The 13114-nt window shown below is 34.3% G+C and overlaps 1 protein-coding gene across 3 annotated transcripts in view; it reads right to left on the reverse strand.

Annotated features, from left to right (window-relative positions):
* The window catches only part of ARHGEF3 (Rho guanine nucleotide exchange factor 3), a 112155-nt gene continuing 99041 nt past the window's right edge, over window positions 1-13114 (reverse strand). For all 3 annotated transcript variants that reach the window (XM_010718488.3, XM_010718490.3, XM_010718489.2), the window contains 8 exons: window positions 8401-8571; window positions 6607-6669; window positions 6171-6267; window positions 5996-6072; window positions 3987-4244; window positions 3530-3700; window positions 1765-1951; window positions 1-803 (listed from right to left, as the gene is read on the reverse strand). In XM_010718488.3, coding sequence (XP_010716790.1) covers window positions 457-803; window positions 1765-1951; window positions 3530-3700; window positions 3987-4244; window positions 5996-6072; window positions 6171-6267; window positions 6607-6669; window positions 8401-8571 — 1371 coding nt within the window. In that variant the 3' untranslated portion in view covers window positions 1-456. The remainder of the gene's footprint in view (window positions 804-1764; window positions 1952-3529; window positions 3701-3986; window positions 4245-5995; window positions 6073-6170; window positions 6268-6606; window positions 6670-8400; window positions 8572-13114) is intronic.

Below are 13114 nucleotides of genomic sequence, written 5' to 3' on the forward strand. Positions count from 1 at the left end.
TTTTTACGCTGAACTGTTTTTAACTTCCAAGTCTTTGTGAAAACTTAAAATCTTATTACCCATTCCTGAAACTCAATATTAAGTCCCCATCTTCAGCTGCCCAATTAAGGGCAAATAAAGTACTTAAAAATTATGGAAGATTCTTTGTGTAATGCACTTATAAGCAGTAGTTTAGAGATTCTGTTTACAGCAGGACATTGAGAATAACTGGTCAAGTACCTCTTTCATCCATGTTAGATGTTTGTGAAGTATAATCACGGGGCATGAGTTGCAGGAGATTCCAGCTTACACAAACTGGCAGTTACAGTACTACACGCATACGAGTACTATACAAGAAGGACTGCATTGGCATTGTCACAAAAAATATTTTAAAAGTGCTTCTCCAAATGGTTCCATGTGTGGAATGCAAATACTGTACAGGTAAAACACAGGTTTTGTTCCATGAATAAGTTTGTGTCAAACATTGGTTTCTATTTGTTTTTCATTTTCACAAGGGTTTGTCTGTTCCATACGTTCACAGTCGATGCTGATCTCACTGGTGTCCATACTACAGTCTGACTCACTGTCAGATTGGTCCATTTGCTCAATCATGGTTTCTCCCTGGGATACTCTGCTTCCATTTGGTGACAAAATAAAACATGCTTCTGAGCTCAGCACTCCAGCTTTTCCTGCACACGCAACTTTTTCTTTAGCCTGCCGGATGCAATTAAGCCACTGCTGTTTGTTGAAGGAGTCATTAGCTTGCAGTGAGTGAGACTGGCTTTGAGATCCATTTTTGAAGCTGACTCTAAAGAAGTTTTTGACTGAAAGAAACAATACATATCAAAATGCTGAATGCTTTGGCTAACCGATTTCATAACAAATGAGTATACTAAAATAATGAATCAGCAAAATCTTTGCCTAATGGTCAAAGTTCGGTTTTCTTGCCAATACAGTATCAGACCAGAAAGAAGAGACCAGGTATCTCCATGTTCTGTGGGGGTAAGAACACAGAACAATGCTAACATTCCTAATAATTTCTTATTTCTGGATTAAACCATTTTGGTTCTGCCATGCATGAGCTAACTGCACAGCTTTAAGTGAATCAGCAGAACTAAGGATCCTCCCATACTTCAAAGCATCTCCTCCTACACAGCAGACATCCAGAGGCTTCATTGAATACTGTGTCATCTGGAAATTGCCTCATCTCTTCCATTCAATTCACCAATAAAATGAATACACAAAACAAACCTCACAAATTTTTACAAGATCAGTGAGATTGAAAGGACTCTTGCAGTGAAACAAGTGTCTTCATAATAGGCTTACTTAGAAGGATATTAATTCTTATCTGTTGCCATTAACAACAGTAGCTGCAATCTTTACATTGAGCATCACTTTAATTATCTGCCAGTTGAAAAACTTAGTTAGGGAGTAGCCATAAATGTCTCCATAATTATAATAGAGTTCATAAAGACTAAAGCTTAAAATTCCAAAATTAACTTGTTTATAATTTTTCAGTTTTGCCACTCCATTCAATTTACTTCTCTCCTACCCAATTCTGTACAAAAGCAGGTGTAGGGAGGAATTCCATTATCTATAAAGTGGACTTTGAGAAACAATCTAAAAGAACCAAGCTACAGCAAAATAACCAGTTTGAAATAAAAACCAAGATATTAGATACAGAAAATGTGAATTTTAGAGATAACATTCTTATGTCTCATTGGCAGATGTCTTAAGGTTACGATGATTCAATATTAGCAAATAAAACCAAAGACGTTTTCATACTTCTCTCATTGTTGCTAAATGCACCACGTATGGATCCACCCAATCGAACCTCGCCATCTTGCAAGTCTTCTAACACAAGATCCATCACTGGAATTGGCTGCCGATACAGCTGGTAGCAGAGCTGTTCATTATGAGTGATAGCTCGAGTAATAACTAAGACTTCTTGGAAGAGGAAGACATGCAGTTTCTGGTAAAAATGTATAATTAACAAATCATTATTAGGATCATCATTAAACCAGATTTATTTAAACTCTACTATGCTAGAACCATGTATTATATGTGTTTTCTAAAGTTAAAATCAATAAGGATTCCTCTTTTCCTGCTACTGGCCCAGCAACAAATAAATATATAAATCTAACAATTTAAAAACTTCTAAGATTATTCTTTTTGCCTCATTTTTCATGTAATAGTCCTAATTCATCTTTCAGTACTGAGATCTTGAAATTTTATGATGTTTCAGAGCTTTACCTATTGCACTGCCTTCTGTTTCATGAAAACTGCATCAGCACGTTTAAGCACACTCTATTTTCTAACCCTCAGATTATCTTTTCCTTGCTGTCTCTGTCAGTAAGAAATACGCAACCTATTCCACCCATATCTTGAAACTAAGTCATATTTTCAGTGAACAATTATGAGCAGTCTTACTGCAGTTCATACACTGCTTACAAACTTCAACTTGACCACATCTCTCTGAAGTTCAGAAAATCACTTTTGCTCAAGTGGCACAAGTCACCTAATATTTTTAAATCATGTTCCTCCTCACATTTTATAATTATCTTCAGCATCTTTCAGTAATAAACAAACTGAAATTTTAATGTCATTTTATATCACGCACTAAAATTAATTGTTTGTTCTCCCCTCCACTGACAAGATTTTCTTTCTCCACAATCATTATGAATTACTTGTTTCTAAATTTGTCCATACTCTAGTTCTAAGCAGACATATTATTTGCAATTTTAAGAATGCATGATAGATCCTCAGATCTACTTCGCTTAGTGTTCCATCTTCCAGAAGCTAATGCTTTCAGAAAACTATAATAAAACAAGTAATTGTAGCATAAGCCTTTCTCAATACATGCCTTGATAGTCTTATATTCACAAAATCCATCTTCATTCTGTTTTGCCACAACATTCACGTATATATGTCAATGTACATTTCCAGTTTTCCTCCACTTGTGCCTCTTTAATTCTTTGCAGGACACAAACCTAAACTTATTGTTGTGAGGTTGTTTGTTTGTTTTCTTTTTCCATAGTGCTGTCACCTTTTGTACTCACAGTAACTTTCTGCAGTCTGATAAAAAACAAGTCTATTCACTTAGTAGCTGCAAAACTGAAATACAATAGTTATGCAGGACATGATAAAACTTTGAATAAATTTGCTAAGTGGTTACATTTTCATTAGAATGAAATACCACAGAAAGCAGATGTGTGTGTGAGTAACATGCCAGATATATGACAATACATAACCCTTCTATTTTGTATATATAAACATGCTACCTGAGGCACTCTGAATAAATAATGAATAAATCCATTTAAACTTGTCTTACTTGTTTGTTTTATGACACTGTCATGAGCTCAATTAATGAGAAAGAATTTTCTCTTTTTTCTGTTCATTCAGAGTTTTATGTTTTTTCTATTTAAGATATAAAAAATACAGGAATGGCTGGTTTCTGCTTCTATTAATATTTCTACTACGCTGGTCATCACACAACATGAAGACATCTTTAAAAGCCAAAGCTATTTGTAACAAAGCATTTTTTCCTTACCACTCCTCTGTTGTTCTTCAGCTCGCCATGACAACACAGAACACGTGAATTATCAATGAGTGAATCCCTCTGTCCTTCTTCAAGATAAATAAGTCTTTCTTTGTAGTACTGGCATTCAGATTCACCAGTCTTTATGTTGATTTCAGCCACTATACCCTGAATGATGTTAATCTACAAAAAATGAAAACACATGAACTTTAATTAAACAGTCTGATATTCAGAGCTATCTTCACATAACTTGAACTGGAGCTGCAATAACACCATTTTAGTTTAGAGCATGTTTTTCATTAATTTTATATGCATACCAGTCTGTAAGGGAACTGATATTAGCCACAATTTAAGCAGACCACAGTGTAAAAATAGTCATTTTTGTTTCTTATTCTAACTTGACAAATAATGTGCTGTAAATCTTTTTAAAAGAAAATAAATAAGAAAGGAAAAAAATCCAATAACTCACAGCTTCTTCAAGATGCTGTTGATCTGGATGATCATTTGGTGTGTGTCTCAAAATCTCTCTGAGCAGTAATGGATATTTAACCAAACGGCTTCTTGGGATGTCAAGGAAATTCCAAAGGTCCAGTTTGCGACTAAAAGGTGACTCTAAGCAGCGCTGCAGGAAATCTTGCACTCTGTGATCTTGTTTCTTGTGATCCAGTAAGGCTTTGGCTGCTACCTGATTGCTGCAGTAGCTATCGTAGGAGTTTAAGCATGGAAGCTGAGGAAAGGAAGGAATACATTTGAATAAATTATTCTGCAGCTGAAGTGAAACAGTTAGCTCTTCAGAACATCTCAAGCAATTCAAAATTTGAGAACTGATGCTGAGAGTCTCTGTATATTGATGACCATGTTTCCGAAATAATAAGCTCTCCAGTTTTCCTCTGATCATCTTGTTCATCATTTAAATTATTTGGAAGGATTAGCTCATCCCTCGGTTCCTTGAGATCCCCTACATTATTCCAAAGCATTAAGAATATCTGACCTAACAGTCGTGCACTATTTAATGCAGACGTTATTTGAACACGGAAGTCTGATTTTAATTATGATTTGAAACAAAAGCCTAGAAACGAGTATCATCAAACCTGGCCTGATTCAGATTAACAATATGCTGATCTGATATAGATGTTTCTGTTTGATTAGAAAAGGAAAATACGAAAATAGAAAAGCATCTCTGCGCAATCAGGTTTATTCTTGAAGAGAACATAAGTTTTTTTTAGCTCTGCAGGACATTTTGTGATCAAAATATAATTAACATGGGGTTGTAAACACAATGATGATTTGCACAACTCCTACAAAATGAGCTTTTTCCTACTAAATTACGCACATTTGTTAAAGGAATAGAAAATTGAATACCTGATAGCTGATTGAGCTGACCTTGAAATCCTTCCTATACTGCCCTCAAGAATCTTAACCAAATTAAGATGATAGAACTGTGTTTTTAATGTGAAAAAAAGCTTGCTTAATATTAGTTAAAACAATATATCTTTCTACAAATACTGGTATATTTACATGCAATTATATATAAAATCTTCTCCAAAGGAAAAGTAGTCTTGTGTATTCAGGTCAAAAGAAGTTCACTGGTGTTCAAAGACACCAGAAAATATATACAGCTAAAATTAATTTATGCAAAGAAAACCAGAGATCATTTTTGACACTTTATCTTATCACTTATCATTAAGCGTAGCAGTGACAATGTTTCTTGCGTTTAGAATAAAGCACTGTTTTCACACAGACCAGCTAAATATCTATCATCACTTAATCCCTTAAAAACATTAAGCTCCTTTTCCTGCTACATTTAAGTAGTTAGATATAAACTTTTCACACATCTAAATCCTTAAATAAGAGCTACTTTTTCATACAATGAGCAACTGTATCAACAAAACTAACAAAACCTGTCTTTCAGAGCTTATGGTATTGTACAGGAGTGAGCTTTTTCTTCTGCAGGCCAGTGTAAGTGTCTCTCTTGTAAACTCTGCCTTTCAACAAACAAAACCCTAGGAATTAGTCTCTCTGACACACTAACAACTATTTATCACCTTGATTGCAACAGAAAGGCATTCAGAAATGACTATAGAGGGGCCTTACACAATGTGACTCTTCAAAGCCTCATTTCTCTCAAAAACCAGAGCACAAATAAGAGCAGATCCTTAAGCGATCTACATCACATGAATAGACTCTAACTTGGTTTTTATTTGAAGCACATTAAGAAGTGCTCGTTTCCTGCATAGCAAGAGTTTTTAAAATCACAACGCAGTCTAAACCTTTCACAGTAAATCCCTCAAAAGAGAAAAAGTTCTGTTACGTCTCTAAACAGTTGTCTTTACCTAACAAAAATACTTTGAGAATGTATTTTTGAAATGTTATGCTAGGTATGGAAATTGTAAGTACTTCTGCAAATTGCAAATAAATGTTATTACTATGCTGCAGCTCCAAACTGAGTCCCAACATTGATTTTAAAATGTGCCTTACCCAGCCCACAAGGATATGGCCAACATGTTCTGTTGATCCATCAGATTTCCTGACTTCTTGAAGTCGCCTGAGAAGATCTAATCATGATTTAAAAAAAGGGACATCACTTAATGAACCAGATGACTATAAAAACTAAATGCAATGATATAGCAGAAAAAGACTATTTGAGTTTTACCTTCATGTAAAGGAATTAGAGAGTCCAGTGTTCCAAAAATTTGGTTCAACTCTTGCTCTGTCATTATGGAAAGTTTAAGCATTGGGTCATGATAAGCCTGAAGATAAAAAAGGAGAGCACAAATTCATATATCACTGGTGGTTGAAAAAGAAATGATGGTATTTAAAGCTCACATAAATAAAAATGAGCCAACTGCTGAGAATATTTTATGTTTCATAAGCATATCTAATTTTTTTTAAATGAATGCATCATACTTTAGTTTTTTAGGAAAACAATTTTGAGGTTGGCTTTTTATTTTCCTCTTACAGTTCAAGCAATTGTAAAAAGCAAGGATTATTTTAAAAGAGATAAATTATTGAATATTGTTTTGTTTTGTTTTTTAACTTGTCCCCTCTCCACCCCCACATACATACACTTATTTCTTTTTTAAACAGACCTTTTTCGCTAGCTTCAGATCTTCTATTAAGTCTTCTTCTCCCTTGGAAAGTTCAAATATAGCCTATAAAAAAGACACAAATGTCATAAATATATATATATTTAAACTAATATAGTTAAGAAATAGTTGAGTCACAACTTCATACTGAATACTGAAAAAAGCTCCCTCATCTGGAAACACATTTGTTGGAAAAGAAATATATAGTTAGCAATAGGAGTAATTAACTACTTTAGTTCAAAAAATACCACCTATATAAGCATCAGCGTAAGACTGCCTTGTGTGCTGTATAATATATGCAGTAATGTAAGTTCCAGGCAGCCTAGAAGGTCAGAAGATAGATCTTACAAAACACTGCTTTGGTTATGAGCACTTTTATTTTGCTATCGGTTCATATTTAGTTGTTTGGGTTTTTTGTTACAAATATCAAGTTATACTAAACAGCCTACTGATGTTAGTTACCTTTCTTGAAGAAGATTTGACACTTTAAATCTGGCAGATTAAAAATAATCTCTATGCTAATACACTGATTTACCAGAATAGCTTTGTATTTATTTGTTATACAATTTCATTCTAAACTGGAGCACAATAAAGATAACAACACTGCGGTCAGAATTTTTAATATTGCAGTCAAGGCTTTAAACTCTCATAAATCATGGAATAACATCTTCAGCTACTGCAGATTATCCCAGCTTGATAGTATGCATACACAGAAGGCTTGCCATAGTGTAAGTTAACTGACTCCTGGAAGTGGTTCAGATATTGTGTTGTGGCATGCAGTGTAAGAACCAACATAAAGCAGAACCCTCATGGAAAGCTCCCATGGAAAGCTCATTTATCTAAGCTCTCTGAAAGGTCCAGGCTTCTGCTCCAAGACAGTATATTATGCTATGCAAACAGTTTCTACAGTTTATTTTTCAATAAACCTCCTTTGAAGTTTTCAATTCTAGAAGTTATTTCTGAGAATGATTTAGTGTTAAAATCTGAAAAAGAAATGTCTGATGTTGTGGTTTGATTTATGACTTCTAGTCCCTGAAATACTCCGGGAGAGATTGTTACAAACTTTGCTGATACTACTATAAAATTTAGTTGAACTTATGCAAATAAATAAGTGATTGATACAGAGCAAAGAGAACCTGGAGTATGTGTGTGCAAACAGACCTCTAGAAGGTTATGGTTCCCATTTCTTGGCTACCTCACTTGATCACAGGGTTTGTGTCAAGACAAAGCAACTCGACCCAGTCAGTACAACAGACTTCTCCTTTATTGATCTCAGTAGCTTTGCTATTGGCATAACATGAACTAAGTAGGATTTGTCATGTGCAACACATTAAGAGCACTGATGTTCATATTTTTTTCTTTGCAAGATACATTTTTGATTAATACAGAGCAAATATTACACTTTTCTGTGCATACATAACACCTGTACTTGAACTAGCATGCTCAACCATCAATATCAGAATGAAGTAAAACATCAGAGTATCAACCACCCCTACAGAAACTGTTACACAAAGCATGCACTTTCATGCAGTCAGAGTACAATGTATCTTAGTAACTTCACATTTTATTATAGAAATATGATGAGCTGTGTTTTAAGAAAGACTGTATCAGTCTAATAAAGGTTAAATTATAATGTCTGGAGATGGAATTCTACTTCTTGCAGAAATGGTGGTCTTCTGTTTAATTGCAAGAAAGCTTCAAGTGCTATCCTAATGTCTACTAGCATTTGTTACTCCATGATTTAAAGATGACTTCTGAACGTAAGAGTTAAAAAACACTAATAATTCAAAACTGTACCTCCTGACGCTTGATTTCTTTAGACGTAAGCATATGATTGACACAGACATCAAAGGTCTCACTCCACAGCTTGCTGTCTCTCCGCTTTGTGTTAGCAGCAGGCGTATTTCGAGACCACGGCCGTGGACTGAATAGATCTGGGCGACTGTCACTGCGGAAACTGATAGAGCGCTAGAAACACACAGAAGTGTAATTCTTGTTATATCAAATTCACATTTGGGCTTTTGTTCAGGTGGATTTACTTATATAATTCAAACATTTCTGAGTAGTTTTTAAAGTAATTTAGTAGCATTTTTTTTTACCAGGAATGTAAGAGGTTATTTTAAAAATTCTATACCTATGTCCATGTCCTATTATCAACATGTTTAGAACTGTACAAAACTAAACAGTACATTTATATACCATGTAAGAAGAATGAACTACAGTGATAATGCCAGAATGGTATGACACATCAACATGGCTGACTGAATAAAATTTCAATTCAGTAAACAGTCAGACAGGAATTATTCATACACAGCACAGATCAGATCCCTAACTCTGAAAACTATAGAATTTAATACAAATTTTAGAGACAAGAACTACTATGAATACTACTTGCTCATTTTGGAAGAATGCTTCATTTGTTACCTAGAAACTTACAAAACCTATGACAGTAAAATTTTGTATTGTAGTGTTGGCTGGTTTGTTCTCCGAGGCATGCTATTGCTCAGATGGCGTACAGAGATGTTATGGGCCTGGAGGATTTCAGATGGAATCATGCATTACATTAAACAGTAATAATGGTTTCAGTAATCTTTTCTCAGCTGGGCAGAAAAAAGGTTTATAAAGTGAGGGTGCCCTTCAAAACCTTACTATCTTGCTAATCAATTGTATTTATTTATTAGTAGGCTATCAGAATTATGACAGATTCAACTGGTACCACTACTGCAGATACATAAATACAATCAGGATGTAAATTTCTTTGTTTTAATGCTCTGACCAAAGTGATTCTCATACATGAAGTAAACTTTTCTACTGGTAACTTCCTGCTTTTTCAGATAGTTCGAGCAAGAAACTAATTCACACAGAAAGTCTGAATGGTACCTGACTAAAAAGAATACGCATTATCTTTAAGGAAAAAGTATGCTAACAGTCAGATGTTACTGTTTATGATGAGCAACAAGTTAGATTCTGTTCACACCACCCTGTCCTACTTATTTCTTAGGATTTAAAGAAAATGTGTTTAAAAAAAATCAGTGCTAGCAAATGGAAGATTATGAAATACTAGTACTGGATCTATCATAATATAATTATTAATAATTCTGGAGCCTTTAAACTGAGATGAAGTGTTCTAGGATCTCTAGTATGTATTAAAGTGTAATAAAAACGAAGTCAAATTTTAAGTTGGCCTTTTGTGTATTGAGATACTTTTTCCTATAGACTCATAGAAAGAGTTCAGGCTATAGATGAGTACTTTACAATCTCATATTATTTTCAAAGTATTCCTTTCTTGTTTTATTAAAATTAGAGGCTTCACTCTGAAGTCTTACCTCTAAAATATCTCAAGTATTCTAAATTGTTCAAATATACTACATTTCTGTTGTTATTTAAAACCTGCCTTATATAACACAGTCATCTTTCAATTGCTGCGGATAAGAATATTCAAAACAAAATAAATTCCCTTCATTTTCAGGTTGAAAGCAGCATATACAAAGCACAATATTTGAAATTCTCCTCTGAAGACAGAAGCCCATGAAATGCTAACAATGCCTATAAATACAATGTTTTTAATTTAGAAGACACAATATAAATAAAAACTATGCTTTTTTATTTTTATTTTTTTAAATAACAAGTCATTCTGAGCCCTACTCGGAGTTGGCAAAACCCCAAAAATAAACACAACACATACACATGTATACATATACGAACCTCACAGAACTTTGCAAATCAGGTGCTAGTCTCCCTTCAAAATTTAAGAAGATAAAAGAAACACACGTGAAAAATATACGCTTAATTTATACTTATTATAATGAAGAATCACAGAGCCCGTTATTTTCACATGCAGATGGAAAGATTAGGGAAAAAGAGCCAGATATGTTGCAGTCACAAATCACCAACCACGAGAACAGCCAAGCAGAACTGTTGTCATTACATGACCCAAGGTGGAATGCCCCCTTCCATGCATTCCCATATACATCCTCAAGAATACAGCTCCTTCCTTTGTAGTAGTTTTCTTTTTAAAGGAATGTTTCGTGTTGAATGAAGAAAATACTTATGAAGAAACAGAGAAGCTGATCTTTACAGTAAATGCCCTGATCTTGAAAGCTTTTAACAAAAGATGATGTAACGTGTTATAAAACAACATGCACCCCATAATAGCAAACAAACTCCATATATGTTGAGAAAAGTAATTTCTTACATCCACTGACAGTTACGTTTCTCTGTACTGCAGTGTGCTTGATATTATTCTCTACAGTTCTATATTACCTTCCATTGGACAGAAGGGGCATAAAAAGGCTGACACTCAGAAGGAAATCACACATCTTTTACTTCTTCAGATAAGTTGTAGAAATTGACTTGTAAAGCCACAAATAGAAACTAATGCATCACCAGAGAAATACTATTTAATGTTAAAATTAATATTTTGTCACGTGAAAGTCAAACAGACTTGAACTTTCAATGCTGTAACAGACAAGAATAGAAATGAGAAGTAAACTCAGTAAGTAAGCCTAATTTTTTTTAGAAAGCCAAATGAATGATTTCGATAAAACACTGATTACAGTCCAAGATGGACGTACATCATTCTAACCACCTAAGTTCTATTATTTTACCATCTTTTTCTGAAATAAACACGTAGTACTTTAGTGGGAGCTAAAGTTTAGCTAGCAAATTTTAAAAACAAGTTAAGGTTCTGTGCTGGTAGCTTGGCAGTTACCATTAAGGGGAAAAAAAATTAATTGAACACTATGAGGAAACTGCAGAAATGTCAATCATTATTTCTACATCTTGAGTCTTTTAAAAATGCTTTGTTAGTTTCTGGCCTCCTTAAAACAAAACAAAAAACCTGCCCAGGCTCATTGGTTAAAATCCATGCCTATTAAATTCTGAGACATTTAAATTTTCTTATAAAATCCAAAAATTAGAGGATTTTTGGAAGAATGAGGCCCCAGCTCTTGGTTGTGCTCACTGTATTTGTCTGACTGCAATAACATTCACTGACTATTACCAGACAGTTACTGTGAAGGGTGTATGTATTACTGATGTAAATTCTGGCCATTACAAACATTACTTTCAGGTGCACTACAGCAAACAGCCTTACATATTGAGAGAAGGGGACTAGAGATCAAAGTTCCAGCATTCAGACTAATGACAAGAAGAGCTTTCTTCTTCAGAATTTTTAGAAACGTGTGGGGTATCTATGGAAGATAAAAACAATTTGGACGCTCTATTTAAATTCAAGACACACTGATGAAAACTGAAGTGGTGGAGGAAGCTAGCCAGACTTTAATTTTTCTCATCAGCAACAGCTGGAGTTCTTTTTCTTGTGCTGTATTCAGCCTAAGTCTGACAGCCCAGCTGTGAATAAAACCAAACAGAAACAAACAGATCATGACAATCATTAGCCGTGCATGATGCAGACTAAAAATACAGCTAAGAAATAAAGTATTTTTATAGGTGGATAATTAGATAAGAATACCTGCTTAGCATTTGGCATCCTGCAGAAATGCAGACAGAAAGACACTCTGTTAGTGATGAAGTTAACAGACTTGTTCAGTTAACCTATAGTGTTCTACGTGACAGAAACACAGTGACCCAGAAAGGCTTCATGCATTTTGTTATTCCATATCTCAGGGAATACTGACAATAATTTGCAAAATGATAATGAAGTTGAGAAATAAGACACACAAACTGATCAATTCTATAATTCTACAATCAAAAAATATGCAAAACAGCAGAAGTTGTCAAGAATGCAGTTAGGAAACACTGCAGAGCTCTCAGGTACAGAGGTGTTTCTCTTCAACCAGCATGTAGAAAATCCACTAATACAGAAGTTGCATGTACAGAGGTAAGGAAAATTACACACCACTTTTTTTCTTAATCAAACATATCTTTACTTCAAAAATAATTATATAAGAAGATTTATTTGAATTTTCATGAAAGAAATGCAGGATTTTCTGATTACTTTTGCTGATACTATTGGTGTTTGCTTTTTGATTGAAATAACAATCGAGATGCATGAAAATTGACCCAATGAAAAAAATTAACTTTTTTTTTTTTTTTAAGATTATTGAAAAACAAAACAAAAAAAAAGAACACCTTAAGGTTTTAACTTTAGGGCCCCACAGTAAGAAGTTAAAGCAAAACATCAACACAGGGGCTGTACATGCTCCCAAGTGATTTCCAATTAGGCACCTGAACAGAAAGTCAGCCTTTTTTTCCCCCTCTTCTGCTGCCGACAAAGTCAGATAAGAAGTCAATTTACAGTCAGATATAAAGCTTGTTTTGAGACACTGCCAGCATTCACCACCTGGAAATAGATTTGGATCTAGGACTTGGAGAACACGGAAGTCAACTTCTCATTGCAACTCTTCCAAGCTCAGTTACTTAGAGTAGAAGGCATGAAAAACATCACTGATTATTCCACTTAGAAGCAGAGAGTTACTTAAAATACATTCTTTTAACCAAGAGGAACGGAGTAAGACAGGAATGCTCACAACAGCAGGACTTGCTACTT

The sequence above is a fragment of the Meleagris gallopavo genome, chromosome 14, assembly GCF_000146605.3.
Source record: "Meleagris gallopavo isolate NT-WF06-2002-E0010 breed Aviagen turkey brand Nicholas breeding stock chromosome 14, Turkey_5.1, whole genome shotgun sequence".
Taxonomy (NCBI): Eukaryota; Metazoa; Chordata; class Aves; order Galliformes; family Phasianidae; genus Meleagris; species Meleagris gallopavo.